Source organism: Pyxicephalus adspersus, chromosome 3 (genome assembly GCF_032062135.1).
Source record: "Pyxicephalus adspersus chromosome 3, UCB_Pads_2.0, whole genome shotgun sequence".
Lineage (NCBI taxonomy): Eukaryota > Metazoa > Chordata > Amphibia > Anura > Pyxicephalidae > Pyxicephalus > Pyxicephalus adspersus.
The window spans coordinates 156,804,521-156,818,647 of record NC_092860.1 but is presented as its reverse complement, the minus strand read 5'-3'; the positions used below and the strand labels follow the sequence as shown (position 1 = coordinate 156,818,647).

Genomic DNA, 14,127 nt, shown 5'->3' with positions numbered 1-14,127 from the left:
TTATACAGAGTGATCATATCCCCCCTTATACGTCTCTTCTCAAGGGAGAATAGATTCAGTTCAGCTAATCTCTCCTCATAGCGGAGCTCCTCCATTCCTTTTATTAGTTTAGTTGCCTTTCTGTGCACTCTCTACAATTCCAGAACGTGGTCAGACCAATGCTTTCTACAGATTTTCATTCCCTCCCTTTTCATTTCCTTATCATTAAATTAGTGTTCATTTTATTCTTATTACAATTGTGATGTGAATCCGGAGGGTTTATACTTGGATATAACTGCCTGACTAGTTTATTGCTTTGAATGATTTTTGTGAGTATTGTATTTGTTATAATGACTCGTGCCAAACTGAAGAAATGTCTGAAAATAAACTAAACCCTATTGAAATATTTAAGGTGGTGCGTGTTCTGAATTACTGTGCTCATCTAATGGCTTTGAATTGACCCTAAAAGTAAAGAAACTGAAAGAGATGAATGTGGATATAGCAGGCATCCATCTGAAGGATACAAGCTGTACGGGATTCTCCTACAATGATGACTCCGTATACATAAAATGGGCACTGGGAAGAGACATTTGTGGGACCAAACTAACGGTAAGTGCTATGGACTGAACTTCCCATCCTCATTTTATTCTTCAGATAAAGATTTCTCTAACCTTGTATATGGCGACCTATTGGAGGATTTTGGAACAATCCTTTATGTTTCCAATCAGATTGTGTCCTGGGATGGCAGAAATCTTCCATTATTTCACTGGATGAACATTACTCTGTAGCTGGGTTGTTATTTCTTGTTATACACATACTCCACCCTGATATGAAATATTGCTTTTCTGTCAATATGTTATAAAAATTGTCTCATTTATTCTATAATGAAATATTATTTTCTCCAAGGTGAGCAGTACACATGCAATATATGAGAATAATGTTTATCTGCCCCCGGATCCGGCTGGAATCATCTACAGAGAAATTGTTATCCTAAACGTCAGTTGCTCGTACCCATTAAATCTGAATGCATCTCTTAACGAAATTTTGTTTCCTGAGATAAGGTACAAATTTTTCTTTACTAACTTGTTTTTATGTGTGTGGTATTATTAGATGTTATGTTTTCTAATTTTTGTTATTTATCTTTGTAATTTGTAACGCAGCTAGCAGCCTGTTTTACCATAATAATATATGTAGGTTTATGATATGTATAATTTATACGTTTTCCTGCATTGATATCCAAAAGCCCTGACACTGCTGCTTGGTGCCGCCATCTTGGGTGTGATGTCAGTGACTCCAGTGGACTCCAATAAATTATCATTTGTATGCATTGTGTCCAATGAGTGTGCTGACCTATAGATGTAGTTTTGAGGAAAACCATTGTGTGGTAGCCCTGCATGTGCAATGAAGGAAGAGAGCCGCTTCCTGTACATCTTCTATATACAATCCCTTTACATTCTACAAATAAAGACTTTTATAAATCTTTACCATACATTGGTGGGATCTACACTGGCACCATGTTCAGTATACGGATAAACATGGAATATGACGTGCAGCACTATGGTCTGTTTTCTTTCAGACATTCCATCAGGTAGGAATTAATAAAACTTAGGAAGGAGGATAGAGACTGACAACAAAACATCCCGGAGTTTTCATTTCACTGTTTTGTCTTCGCAGCACAACCTATATAAACATTGCAAACAGTGGACAGTTTAAAGTGAAGATGGCCGTCTACAAAGACAACACCTATACAACCGCGTACACCGATCCTGTAGTCCACTTACCAACTAACTCTATTTTATATGTTGGTGTTAATCTCTCTAATGGGGACAATTCTACTGCTGTTAAAGACTTCAAGCTTCTGATGATAAATTGTTACAGCACTCCAACAAATAACATTTATAACTCTGTAAAGTATAACATCATAACTAATAGGTAAGATGTTTGTATAGTGTTTGTATCCTGTGTAGGGTTAGTCATTTGTATCTTTGATGACAATCAAATGGATTGAATGGTGAAATTGTCTTCATCCTAATCCCAGTCTGAGATAAATCTATGGTAAGTGATCACCTAAAGGCTTTCCTAAACACAAATGAGCAATAAAACCCCCATGGATACTTATATATTCTTTTTATCTTGTTAAATCTCATCTCTATTTATTGTATTATCACATTGTAGTTGTTGCTTCCGCATACATATTACATCCCCGGATCCTTTGTGTCACAGGGCAGGCGAGTGGACCCTCCATATCACCAGCCTGCTGGGCTGATAACTGCTGACAGGTTAGGGCCAAGGCATAGGACAGGAATGTGAGACAGGATCGTAGTCAGACAGATCCAAAGGTCAGGGCAAGCGGCAATCAGGAGAAGTCAGACAGAGTCGGGGTAGGTAAACCAAAGAGTCAGCATTAGGAATAGGGTATGCAGACAGGGACCTGGAAGCAGAGCCTAGGAGAACTCTTTTTTTAGGCAGCTTTATGTTGCCAGTCATTTCCTTCTATAGGTAAGGTCATGTGATGGTGACATTTCCCTATAAAAACCAGAACTGGGGCAAGAACCCGGGGTGGGGGGGGCCTAAACTATATATGAAATACAAAATGAGAGCTTCATGAACTTATCAGCCTATGAGCTGGATAAATGGGAAGATGAAAATAAGTAGAAGGCAGAAAACCTGTAGTATCACCGACTGAGGGGTTCAATCTGTAACCTCGGGGGAATATACAATGGTGATCAAATCGTTCATATTTACAATGGGAGGAATGGCCCCTTGTAGTGTGAATGAATGATGACAAGGTTTAAATAAATGCAGTTAAATACAATAAAGAAAATTCAGTTCTGTAAATCTTCCTTATACTGCATCTCGCAACTCATAAAATAATCTGAATATTACAATGTTATGAAAGTAAGACATGTTAATAATAACAATAATAATCCATAATACTAATGATATATTTATTTATTTACAGATGCCCCAACCCTAAAGACTCAACCATACAAGTTTTAGAAAATGGGATTTCCAGCCAAGGGAAATTCTATATTCAGATGTTTAAGTTTATTGGAAGTTATGATTATGTTTATTTGCATTGTGAAGTTCACCTTTGCCGCAATACGTGCGTTCCTGTAAGTATGAAATCACTTTTATAAATATATATCATTCAGGAAATAACCTGGAACTATTACCATTCTTGTTATACAGCACAGAGATTGGATATAAATCCCATGTTATATTTGGATGTGAGGCATGGAGTTGAGCTCACTTTGATTACAAGGATTTCTTTGCACGGAAAGATATCGAAGGGTCAGCTGGCTTCCTCCATCACTGACTTCGTTGCTGGTGTTGGAGGGAATTCGATTATCAGACAGTGGGATGAGATCTGTATTTGCTGCCATCTTAGATTCAAGGTCCTGGTTTCTTTGTCTGGTCCAATTCCAAATTTATAGTAAAACATTTCATGCCAAAGCTATAATGGTGAAACTTAGAGACCCCAGCAGCGACCCCGCAACATGCATGCTGGGTACAGCAAGGAAACATCATCATACAATTCAATGATTGAACGGCTCTCATGAGCTCTACCGGGGTAAACAGCTGAGAAATGTTTAACTTTAATCATTGAGAAGAAGCTACAAATAAAAGTGCATTTTCCTTTTATTGCAGACATGTTCTGGCAGCAGATCCAGCGGGGACATTCCACAGACCCAGGGAACGCTGACTGTTGGGCCCATTCTAGTGCCTGGTACAGTATACATTCTATGTTATAGTCACAGCTTGTTTCTTCAAACATTTCTATGAACTACAAAAACAGACAAATGTACATCATTGCTTTTTTTTAGATGATGTTCTTAGTAAGTACAGTATATATATTTACATTTCATATTTGTAATATTGATTTTATTTTATAGTCCGAGCATTTTTATTCCATTTCTGTAGTCAAAGAAATATTTGTATGACCTCCATTTATCATGTCGGAGATATAAAAACCACAGATATGTAAATCATCTTTTTCTTTTCTTTTCAGGTGATGGTGTCAGTAAGTATATATATTTCCATTTTATTTATATTTGTAATATAGCTGTTCATTTCCTGGGGGAAGTCACATTCCATAGAGATTTCCATAATCTATGGTAAATTCCACATTTCCTGTATCCATACTCCATGTTCATTTTGTTGACTCTATTTTTCTAATTTTTTGTTTCTGTACTTTCCTTTATCCTTCTCTATTTCTTTTCTGTTAATGGCAAGCAGTGATATTTCCAGTGCAGATCATCAGCTTCAGGAATGTACGCTTTTTTTTATCTCTCAGATACAGCGACCAGGTGAATTTAAAATGTAATGCGGCTAATTTCTATAAAATGTGTCAATTTTTGCATACAATACATTATGGATTCATCGCCAGCTCAAGCTTCCTATGAGTCCCATCCATGGCCTGCGCATACAGGGAGAGCAGATGGTAGTTTGGATGAGAATTAATGGCATGGTATGTCACCCTCAGCGTCACCATTTTCTCAGCAACCTGAGGTATGTCTTGACCAGGATCCAGCAGTAGGCGAGGCCGGGGATGGATCACCACATGCAGGCCTAGGACTGGGTCCAGAATTGGAAAACTTTCAGGTGGGGGACACTACTCTATCCGCAACAACCCTGAAAGGATGCTGTTATCCCCGAGGCATTCCATTCAGCAAGATAGGAACTCCATATGGCGTAAATTTAGTAATACGTTAGCTGGCTTTGGGAAATGGGTACACCACATGGAAACTAAGATGGGAGAATTTTCTCAGGCCCACAACGATTTAGTGGATGCACATCAAGACTAGGCTTCTGAGATTAATTGGCTAAGATCCAAGGTGGCGGATCTGGAGGATCGACCCCAACGGAATAACATCAGGGTGAACGGGGTCCCAGAAACAGTTGCACAGGGAGATTTGGTTGCCTATGTTTGGAATCTGTGACAATTGGAACTTACAATTGACAGGCACATAGAATACCCAAAAATGCGTTTCTGCCTGCAGAAACTCCTAGGAAAGCCTTGGTGCATATGCACATTTTTCATATTAAAGAAAAAGTTATGACAATAGCCAGGAAAATGCCAGCATTACCGGAGCAATTCAGGAATGTACAATTGTACACAGATCTGTCAGCCTAAACGATTCAGAACAGGAGGAAGCTGTTACTGATTACAAACATTTTCAGAGAAAAGCAGATCATATACTGATGGGACTTTCCAACTTCTAATCTTGCTTAATGGGAAAACACATTCAGTATCATCTGTGGAGGTGGGATTGCAACTTTTTCAAAGGATGGAATTTGGGCAATATCAGCTCCGCAACTAGCTCACCAAAATCCCCGAGCAAAGTGGTCCATGAGTGGAAATAAAAAAATGACGGAGTAATCACATGTATGGACATTAGCCCTTATTATGTCACAGCCTATCCATTTGAAGTTCCCGAAAATGCTTTGTTATTTTATGTTTCACCAGGGACTTTCTCTTTTTTTTTTTTTTTCGAAAGAATGGAAGCAGGAATCGAAATCTTTACAACAATTCAGCAGTACCTATATAAGAGATTTATATAGTACAAAATTCCATCGTTGCAGTTTCCACTCGGGAGGACCCCTTTTTTTCCTTAAATGTGAGGGGGTTAAATAGCCCATTTAAGAGAACTCTACTTTATAAAGAGATTTAACATCTTAAGACAGAAGTCGTATTACTTTAGGAAACCCATCTTCATACTATACAGGCGCCTAAATGCAACCTTAAATCATTCTACTATACATATTTTGCATTTAGGTATTCTCAAGAAGAAATGTGGAGACGTGATAGCACTCAAGGATTCTCTAAACTTTCAATATATAGATCATATAGACTGATGAAGCTGGCCGATACATTATACTGATCTGCAAATTTAAGGCGGAACTATTCACCTTGGTGAATGTTTATGCACCTAATTACAACCGGCATTTGTTTCTACGAAATCTCTTCAAGAAAGGTAATAAGGTCAAACAAGGACCCTTATTTATAGAAGGAGACATCAACATGACTCCACACTTTCCATTGGACTCTAATTCCAAAGCTAAAAGATTGCGCAAAGACCTACATAGACTCTTAGTTGAATTTGAACTCCATGATATCTGGAGGTACCAACACAGATTTGAGAGGGATTTTACCTGTTTTTCCCCTACTCACCTTTCGCATTCCTGTATTGACTTTTTTGTGACGTATTTTTGGTCTCTTCTTAAAATAAGGACGTCTAAAATCAGAAACATCACATGGTCGGACCATGCGCCAGTGATGGTAATGTGGAGAGGACAATCTTCTACATTGGATAGGCTTTGGAGTTTGAATACGTCATTTTGGATCATCCGAAATTTCAAGAGATGTTTAAGAGTGCTCAGGAACTGTATTTTTCGGTGAACAATAGGGCAGGTATTCACCCTTTCATTTTGTGGAACGCCCCTAAAAAGCTTATGAGAGAGATATTTATTAAAACCTGTGCTAAAGAGAAGAAAAGTAGAATGCAACATCTTACTGAATTGTTGGAGTGTATTAATAAACAGGAGGAGGTTAATAAACAATCCCCATCACCACAAGTATCGGCAGCCTTGATGAAAGATAAAATATAACTTAGATCACTGTTATTGAATCAATATGATTCTTACATTAAATAATGTAATGTACAGTATTTGTTATGGAATAAACCCGGAGCGCTCTTGGCTAGGAAAATTAAAATACGAAGATCCACAGCCAAAATAGACCCTATTAACAAACAAAGTATGTATAGCTCGCATGGCATAGCAGAAGCCTTTTGTAATTATTATAAAGGGCTATAGAATTTGTCTGATGATAAAAGTACCTTTCAACCAAATGATAAATCTATAACTAACTTTTTAGATTCAATTTTTCTAAAGAAACAGAAAGGCAATTGCAAAATTTGTCGAAACCTTTCTCAGTGTCTGATTTTGAAAAAGTGATAAAGTCGCTTCCTAATCATAAATCTCCGGGAAGTGATGGTTTTCCTAATGAATATTTAAAAAAAAATGCTATTGCCTCATCTGGTTAAGGTATTTAATAAAGCAGCAGTTTTAGGGAACTTCCCGAAGGAAATGCTTCAGGCTTTATTTGTTACGTTACCTAAAGAAGGGAAGGATCCTAATCTCCATAATCAGTATAGGCCAATTTCACTTCCTAACTCAGACGTAAAGATTTATGTGAAAGCTATTGCCATGGGGTTAGCTTCAGTAATTCCGGATATTTTCAACCCAGATCAAGTTGCTTTTGTGAAAGACAGACAAGCCCCAGATGGTACTAGAAGATTGATAAATATTATTCAATATGCTGAACTCCACAAGCGCCCTTCTTTGCTGTTCTCTTTAGATGCAGAGAAGGCGTTTGATAGGGTACACTGGGGAGGCCTGTCAGCGATACTAGATAAACTTGGAGTGACTGGATGGATTTAATCGGCTATTGTGTCTTTATATTCTACCCCCAGTGCCGGAGTATTCACTTCAGGAGCCTTATCTTTATGCTTTATTATCACCAATGGGACGCGCTAAGGGTGACCACTATCGACCACTATTGCCTATTATTTTTACCTTGATGGTGGAACCCCTTGGAGAGAGGATACTTTCAGATGTTGTAGTATGTGGTCTATTGATATCTGGTAGGGAGAGTGTGAATCTATTTCCTTTTTGGGAATAGCGTTGACAGCAAAATCTAATAATTTGTATATGATTTATATATATGTATACATAAACTACTGAATTTTTTTTTTATCTTTACCTTCGGAAATTTCCTAGCCTAAGAAACAGGAATTTTCTATAGCTGGAAGAATAGTGGCGTTCAGGATGTTCTTGTTGCCAAAGTTTTTATATCTATTTAGATAAGTAAATATTCCTGTACCTAAAAAATTTTTTATGGAGGCCCAAAAGTGTATTTCTATGTACGTGTGGAACAACAAAAAGCCGAGATGTAGCCATCTGATTTCAACTGAATTCAAAAAGTTGGGAGGGCTGGGCCTAATATTTCACATTATTATGCTGCTTCTCTTATGGCACAAGTATTGCATTGGTGCAACAACGACACAAACAAAATTTGGGTGAAAATGGAGCTTTTGTAGTAAAAGTACAAATTTTCAGTGGCTTCTGCTTGCCATGAAAATGGGGTATCAGATGCCATGTAGTGAGTATCCGGCCATTGAAGCAACACATTTGATTTGGTGTAAATATTTACCATATGTCCTGAACGCGCATACCCCTACATTTCTCACTCCAGATTTGTGGATTTTAGAAATATTTATTCCGCATCTTAATCTTTCATCGTGGTTTCACTTAGGAATTACAAACATTAAAGATCTATATTATTTTCAATGGATTAACTCCTTTCAGTCTGTACAAAAGATATACAACCTTCCCTTTAAAGAAATTTTCACATATATAAGAATTAGACATTGTCTATTGACCTGCATGCTAGACTTCCCATGGAATGCTCCATACATTTATATTTTACCAATCCACTCATGGGGTAAAAGGGCATTTCTAAGTTTTATTCTTTATTCAGCTCAAATTTGGAAGTTCAGAAAACTTTGCCAATGCAAAAGTGGGAAACTGTGCTCAATTTGAGAACTCCAAGTAATGATTGGGTAGTGACCTATCGTTACACGAGAGGGATCTGTATCAACAGGTGCTGTGAGGTTAGCACATTAGCACATTTTTCAAGTTCGGCTTCTAATCTGTGTTGGAGGGAATGTGGTGAACTTGGTACACTATTACACATCCTGTGACAGTGTAAGTCGGCTCGCTCCTTTGGGAACCAGGTGTTTATTTTATTAGCTGAAAATATTAGTAGACCCGTAACTGCAAACGCTGAAATGGCTATTTTACATCTGCATATGAATACAGTTCCCCCGAGAGCTGGGGCAGTAGTTATTCATGTTTTTCAGAGCGCTAAAATTGTGCGCAAATGGAAAAGTCTAGAAGTGCTTAATGTATCAGGTGATAAAAGCCCTCAATATTCAGTGCTCCCTTAAAAAAATCTTAGCATTGGCTCAAAATAGATTTCAAATATTTTATAAAGAATGGGAGCTATGGTCAAATAGTAACAAATGTGCTATTAGTATTCATCCTTGAACTGTGATATTGAAATAATAAAAGCTAGTATGGTTATGCAGTTGTAGTTGTTATTTATTTTTGTCTTCTCAATCTCCATGATCATTTTCTTTCTTGTTTTTTATCCCTATTTTTTTTGTTTTCTGTTAATTTTTTATGTTCATGTCTATTATTATTCTATAATGTATAACTGGATATTCAGAATTTATCCTTTCTCTGTATTTGTATAAGAAAAAAAGTTTTTAATAAAGAAATATTGTTTAAAAAAAAAAGAAAAAAGGTAAATGTGCCCTTATTTTAGGACAACCTATTTATTTATGTATAAACATTATAATTATATAGAAAGCTTTCATTGTTCCCTGTTATAGGTACTGTAACGACAATGTCTCACTTATCTGCAGATATTTCATGGAACATCGCCTTATCATTTATTTTCTATTTACAGGCTCAGCAGCAAGCTTCAGTATGGCTACAGTCCTTGGACTACTGCTGGCAAACATCCTAATTGTTTGAAATACCAAATTTATAATAAAATATTCTACTTTAATTAACAACGAATAGATATTTATAAAGGTCAATGTGACTGATTGACAGTAAATATCCAATGTACACTTTATAGTGAACAAATGCAAGAATAAATCATATGCAGCATATTTATCAGTGGAGACTTTTCTTTTAATATCAGGAGGAATTAAAGAACTCATTTCTGCCTGCTGTACATTCCCATAACTGATAAATGAATAGTATGGTGAACATACCAGAACATATCTGAGTTTACAGAAACTTCCTCAAATTTTATCTTCTATTAAACTGCACTCAGGTATCTGGCAATCCACAAATGGACCCATCAGAGTCAGAATCATCTGTAAGATGTAGGCTGAGATTGGGCTAACTTTCTGACACCTTCTTGTTAGGTTCTGACAAGAGGTGATCAGGGCAACAGAATACCCGGTCAAAATCATTCCTGTCAGACTGGAAAAAAAATCTAAATTTGCATCAGAATTTTTGATTTAAAATCAATTTTTTTTAGATATGGCCACTTCAACTTTTTATAGCCATATGCTTCACCTCTCAGTTATATTCAGCCAATCCAGCAGGGGGCAGAGGCTGCTTCTTTCCTGGATTTGCTGAACATTTGTCCCCAGATGGTCCCTTGCCGGATGGTGCTTTGAATATATCTGCATAAAATGTTTAGCTGAACGTTAACTGACTCAAATGAGGAGGGTGCATGGTATAAATGCATTGTAACAACCTATTCCAAGAAATCACCTATATTAATAGTTACATCTACTGTATAAATATTAAACAACGCATAACTGCTGCTACTAACGGTACGTCTAAAAATAGGAAGAAACAACTAAGAGTAGGGGGAAGTATGGCGTAAATTGATAACTGGTGATGTTTGAAGGTAATTATAACCTATTTTTTCTTTGGCCTGAATTCGACCTTAGACATTTGAATTTCTGAGGTACACTCCAAGAATAAAAGAAGTATAAAGTGGTGTATATTTTCTATGCCACATTTATTCCTTCTGGGTAATGAAGGAAAAAATAAACTAAAAAAATATTATACAAAATTTCCAAGGTCACATTTTCTTGTAATTCTTACAAGAGATATAGAGGACTTGGGAAGAAATTAAAATAGTAAAAAAAGGGTATTCACTATTTCTATGACAACATTGCTTTTTACTGCAGAATTGACCCAAGTTCCAGCTACTTGAGCAGATCTCCTACTGTAACATATGTCCCCGGCTGTTCTCTTGTGTGATTGGCTGAACAAATGTAAACAGTAGTTCATAGCTGAACACAATAACGGGAGCTCTACTTAGGTCAGGACACTATGTGCACTATGTGGAATGTGAAGCAGCCAATGCTGCAATGAATGCTTGTAGGACCCTATTTAGACATCACGGAGTCCAGTAAAGGTAAGTATTAATAAACATAAAAAGATAAAGAAATATCATAAAGATGTTTTTCCATTTTCTGGTTTTGTTTTTTTCTAGTATTATTAACTGTATTTGTTAACCACTGATATATGCAACACTTTACAAAGTCCATAGTTATCTCACGAAGTGTCCTACAAAAGGGACCACAATCTACTGTCCTTACCATAGTCATATGTGACTAACACAGTCTAAATAAGGCCAATTTAGAGGAAGCCAATAACCAAAGTGTATTTTTTTGGGATGTGAAAGGAAACGCATGCAAACATGGGGAACTAGTTTCCTCGTTGAGATTTGAACCTGGGACCCTGGGCTGCAAAAGCAAGAGCGTAATCAACTTTTAATACCAATTTTTACCCACCAGGACTTAATCATCCCAGACCACGTCCCAATATATCATAAATCCAAAGAACAAGCAGGTTACCCTTAGGATAATCCAACTTTAGGGACTTCAAAGGTCAAATATATACAGGTAATTTCACACCAAAATAAAAAAAAAACAATTTAAATATCTTACATTAAAATCTATAGTACAATAAAATCAAGAGCTTATCCAAATTAAAACACTCTTATAGATCTCCTTGTGGAAAAACTCTCTTACTGAGGTATTCCAAGACTTCTACGCCTTTCGCGGAGGCTAGGTCTGCTTCGTCACGAAGAGGAGATCTTCAATAATAATTATATTCATAATTCAATAACAGTCATTTTTAGTACAGTTAACAAAGTAAATATTATTCATCTATTTTTGAGTGGCATTGTTATATTTATACATCATTTCAATTTCCAGCTGGACATCGCAGTAGAGGGAAAACAATAAACTTACATCAATAAAGAGTTATACTGGCCGCCTGTAAATTCTTTTTGCATAGAATGTTTAAATGAACACGGCAGGGATAGGGAACAAGAAGGATCGTCACCTCAATGTTAAGAATCATAATAATTTGTAGTAGGAAAGAGGACAGAGTATATACATTTTTTAGAAAAAAAAAAAACTTTAATTTCTGCTTATTATCCACTACTGGTTCCCTTCATATATCCTAATTAATCTTAATTTTCATATATTACTTTGATTGTCTAATCAAAAAGGTAATTTTATTTTAGTTCTTTTCCTCATTAATTCTCCAACATTTTCTTATATTGGCCCTGGAGTACCCCAGTTCCAGCGTTTTTTTTAATTCATTCTTTGGCATTTCTACTATCATATATTCCTTATTAATTCCTGATATTCTGATCTCAAAGAATATATATAAAGGTCGACACACTGTCAGACTTATATGGTTAAGAAATACATATAACATTATGAATGTATAGTGTGAGTATTGGCAACCATGCCTTATTTCCATTTCTTATGAATCCTTAATAATAGATATTTATTCCAAATATATCTGTAAAATGATAGTATACTATTATCCCTATATAGTTCACATCTCTTTAGTCCTCCAGGAATAAAAAAAAACAACAACCAATGTTTCCAAACTTTATATTGTGCAGCTAGAATTAAATACACACCTGAAAGATATAAAGATAAAATATTAAACCAATACTCCACTCATCCTATTGGAAGGAGGACAATTTACTCCTATTTCAGAGCTGTTATCAAAATTATTTTAAAAGCTTCAAAGTACAAAAAATAATTAATACCAAGTACAAATGCCAAACCAACCAAGATTTAATGTCTGACCAAGGACTCAATTCATTCAGATGAATAAATGCCAAAGCATTGTATCCACGGCCCAAATCACTTCCACTTGCAGTACGTAATTCAAACTTTCAACTAAAAGGTGCAAAAAACAACCATTAGTTTAGAAGTTGGTAATGAACCAACCAGTAATGTGCCAAGGACTTACTTGATTTCAGATGGAAACAAACCGCTAAGCTATTTGTATTCACTGCCCATATCAGGGGACTAGAATACTCACCTCCTTTCCCCAAAGTTCATAAGAAAGTGACGGATCCCCCCCGCCGTCCCATTGTTTCTGGAATAGGCACTATTTAGTCTGAGGCTAGTCAATTGGTTGATGACTATTTGCCACCATTTGTGAACAGTTAACCTCTTATTTAAAGGTGACTCCTGACCTTTTCAGTGCACTTGAGGGTTTAGTAGTACCAGAGGATAATTTATTAGTGGAAATAGATATCGAGGCTTTGTACTTGAGTATACCCCACAACAAAGGGCTATTGGCCATAAATGAATTTCTAGCCACAACTAAACAACATAATTGGAAACAGAATGATTTCATTCTATTATCTTTAGAATACATTCTAACAAGCAATGTTTTTACATTTGCAGACAAGACCTACCTTTAGATACAGAGGGTAGCAATGGGGGTCTGTTGTGCCCCCACATATGCCAACCTGTATCTGGGGGGTTCGGAGAGGGAGCACTTCGAGGATGGGGCATTGTCGATGTACTTTAGCCATATCCTATTTTCGCCGAGGTGCATGGACGATGTCCTTATCCTCTGACAGGGCTCTGGGAATTTATTAGCAGAATTCTTTAACAAATTGAAAACGAATAGGTAAAATTAGAATTTCACTATACAATCTAATGCATTGTGTATTCCATTCTTAGATGTTCACATTTAAATAAATACCGATTTAACAATTTCATCAAATGTATACGCACTAAATAAAGTTATCTTCCTATATATATAAATAAAGGGTCCACTGTTGGTGAACATTCAATATATTGCAATAAATTCCCACATGCCACATCCTAAATATAGACCAAACTGATATGTGCAGAGAAACGTGACTTAACCTGCATATATAAAACTCTTAAAACATTTCATTTCAAATATAACATGAAAATTAATTGTCTTTAATATACTTTAATACTCACTAGTAAATATAATGATACAGCACAAAATCAAATTCTAGTATCACTTTCCAAGCGCCAAAGCAGGTTCACACAGAAAAGGAGCACAGAAGGGCCAATAAACAGGAAGCAGCAACCAAATGGTGAGACCTATAGAGTGTATTATAGTGTCAGTTCCCACAGGATACTTTACTGAGCTGGATATTTCCATATAGACCAGGAACCCTATATTAAATATTGTATATAATTTAGGGATATTAGACAGACAATAATTTGTCATAAAAAGACCGGCATA

General features: G+C 36.2%; 1 protein-coding gene and 1 long non-coding RNA gene across 2 annotated transcripts in view; one reads left to right on the top strand and one right to left on the bottom strand.

Annotated features, from left to right (window-relative positions):
* The window catches only part of LOC140327366 (uromodulin-like), a gene marked incomplete in the record, with an annotated part of 7,400 nt that extends 1,958 nt beyond the window's left edge, over positions 1-5,442 (top strand). The window contains 5 exon segments of the mRNA XM_072406756.1: positions 392-588; positions 886-1,040; positions 1,654-1,911; positions 2,942-3,095; positions 3,631-5,442. Of these exon segments, the coding sequence (XP_072262857.1) occupies positions 392-588; positions 886-1,040; positions 1,654-1,911; positions 2,942-3,095; positions 3,631-3,765 (899 nt within the window).
* LOC140327367 (uncharacterized) overlaps positions 3,003-14,127 on the bottom strand; it is a 41,984-nt gene continuing 30,859 nt past the window's right edge. The window contains exons 2-3 of the long non-coding RNA XR_011920037.1: positions 6,155-6,424; positions 3,003-3,766 (exon numbers count right to left, since the gene is read on the bottom strand). This is a non-coding gene — a long non-coding RNA (uncharacterized lncRNA). The remainder of the gene's footprint in view (positions 3,767-6,154; positions 6,425-14,127) is intronic.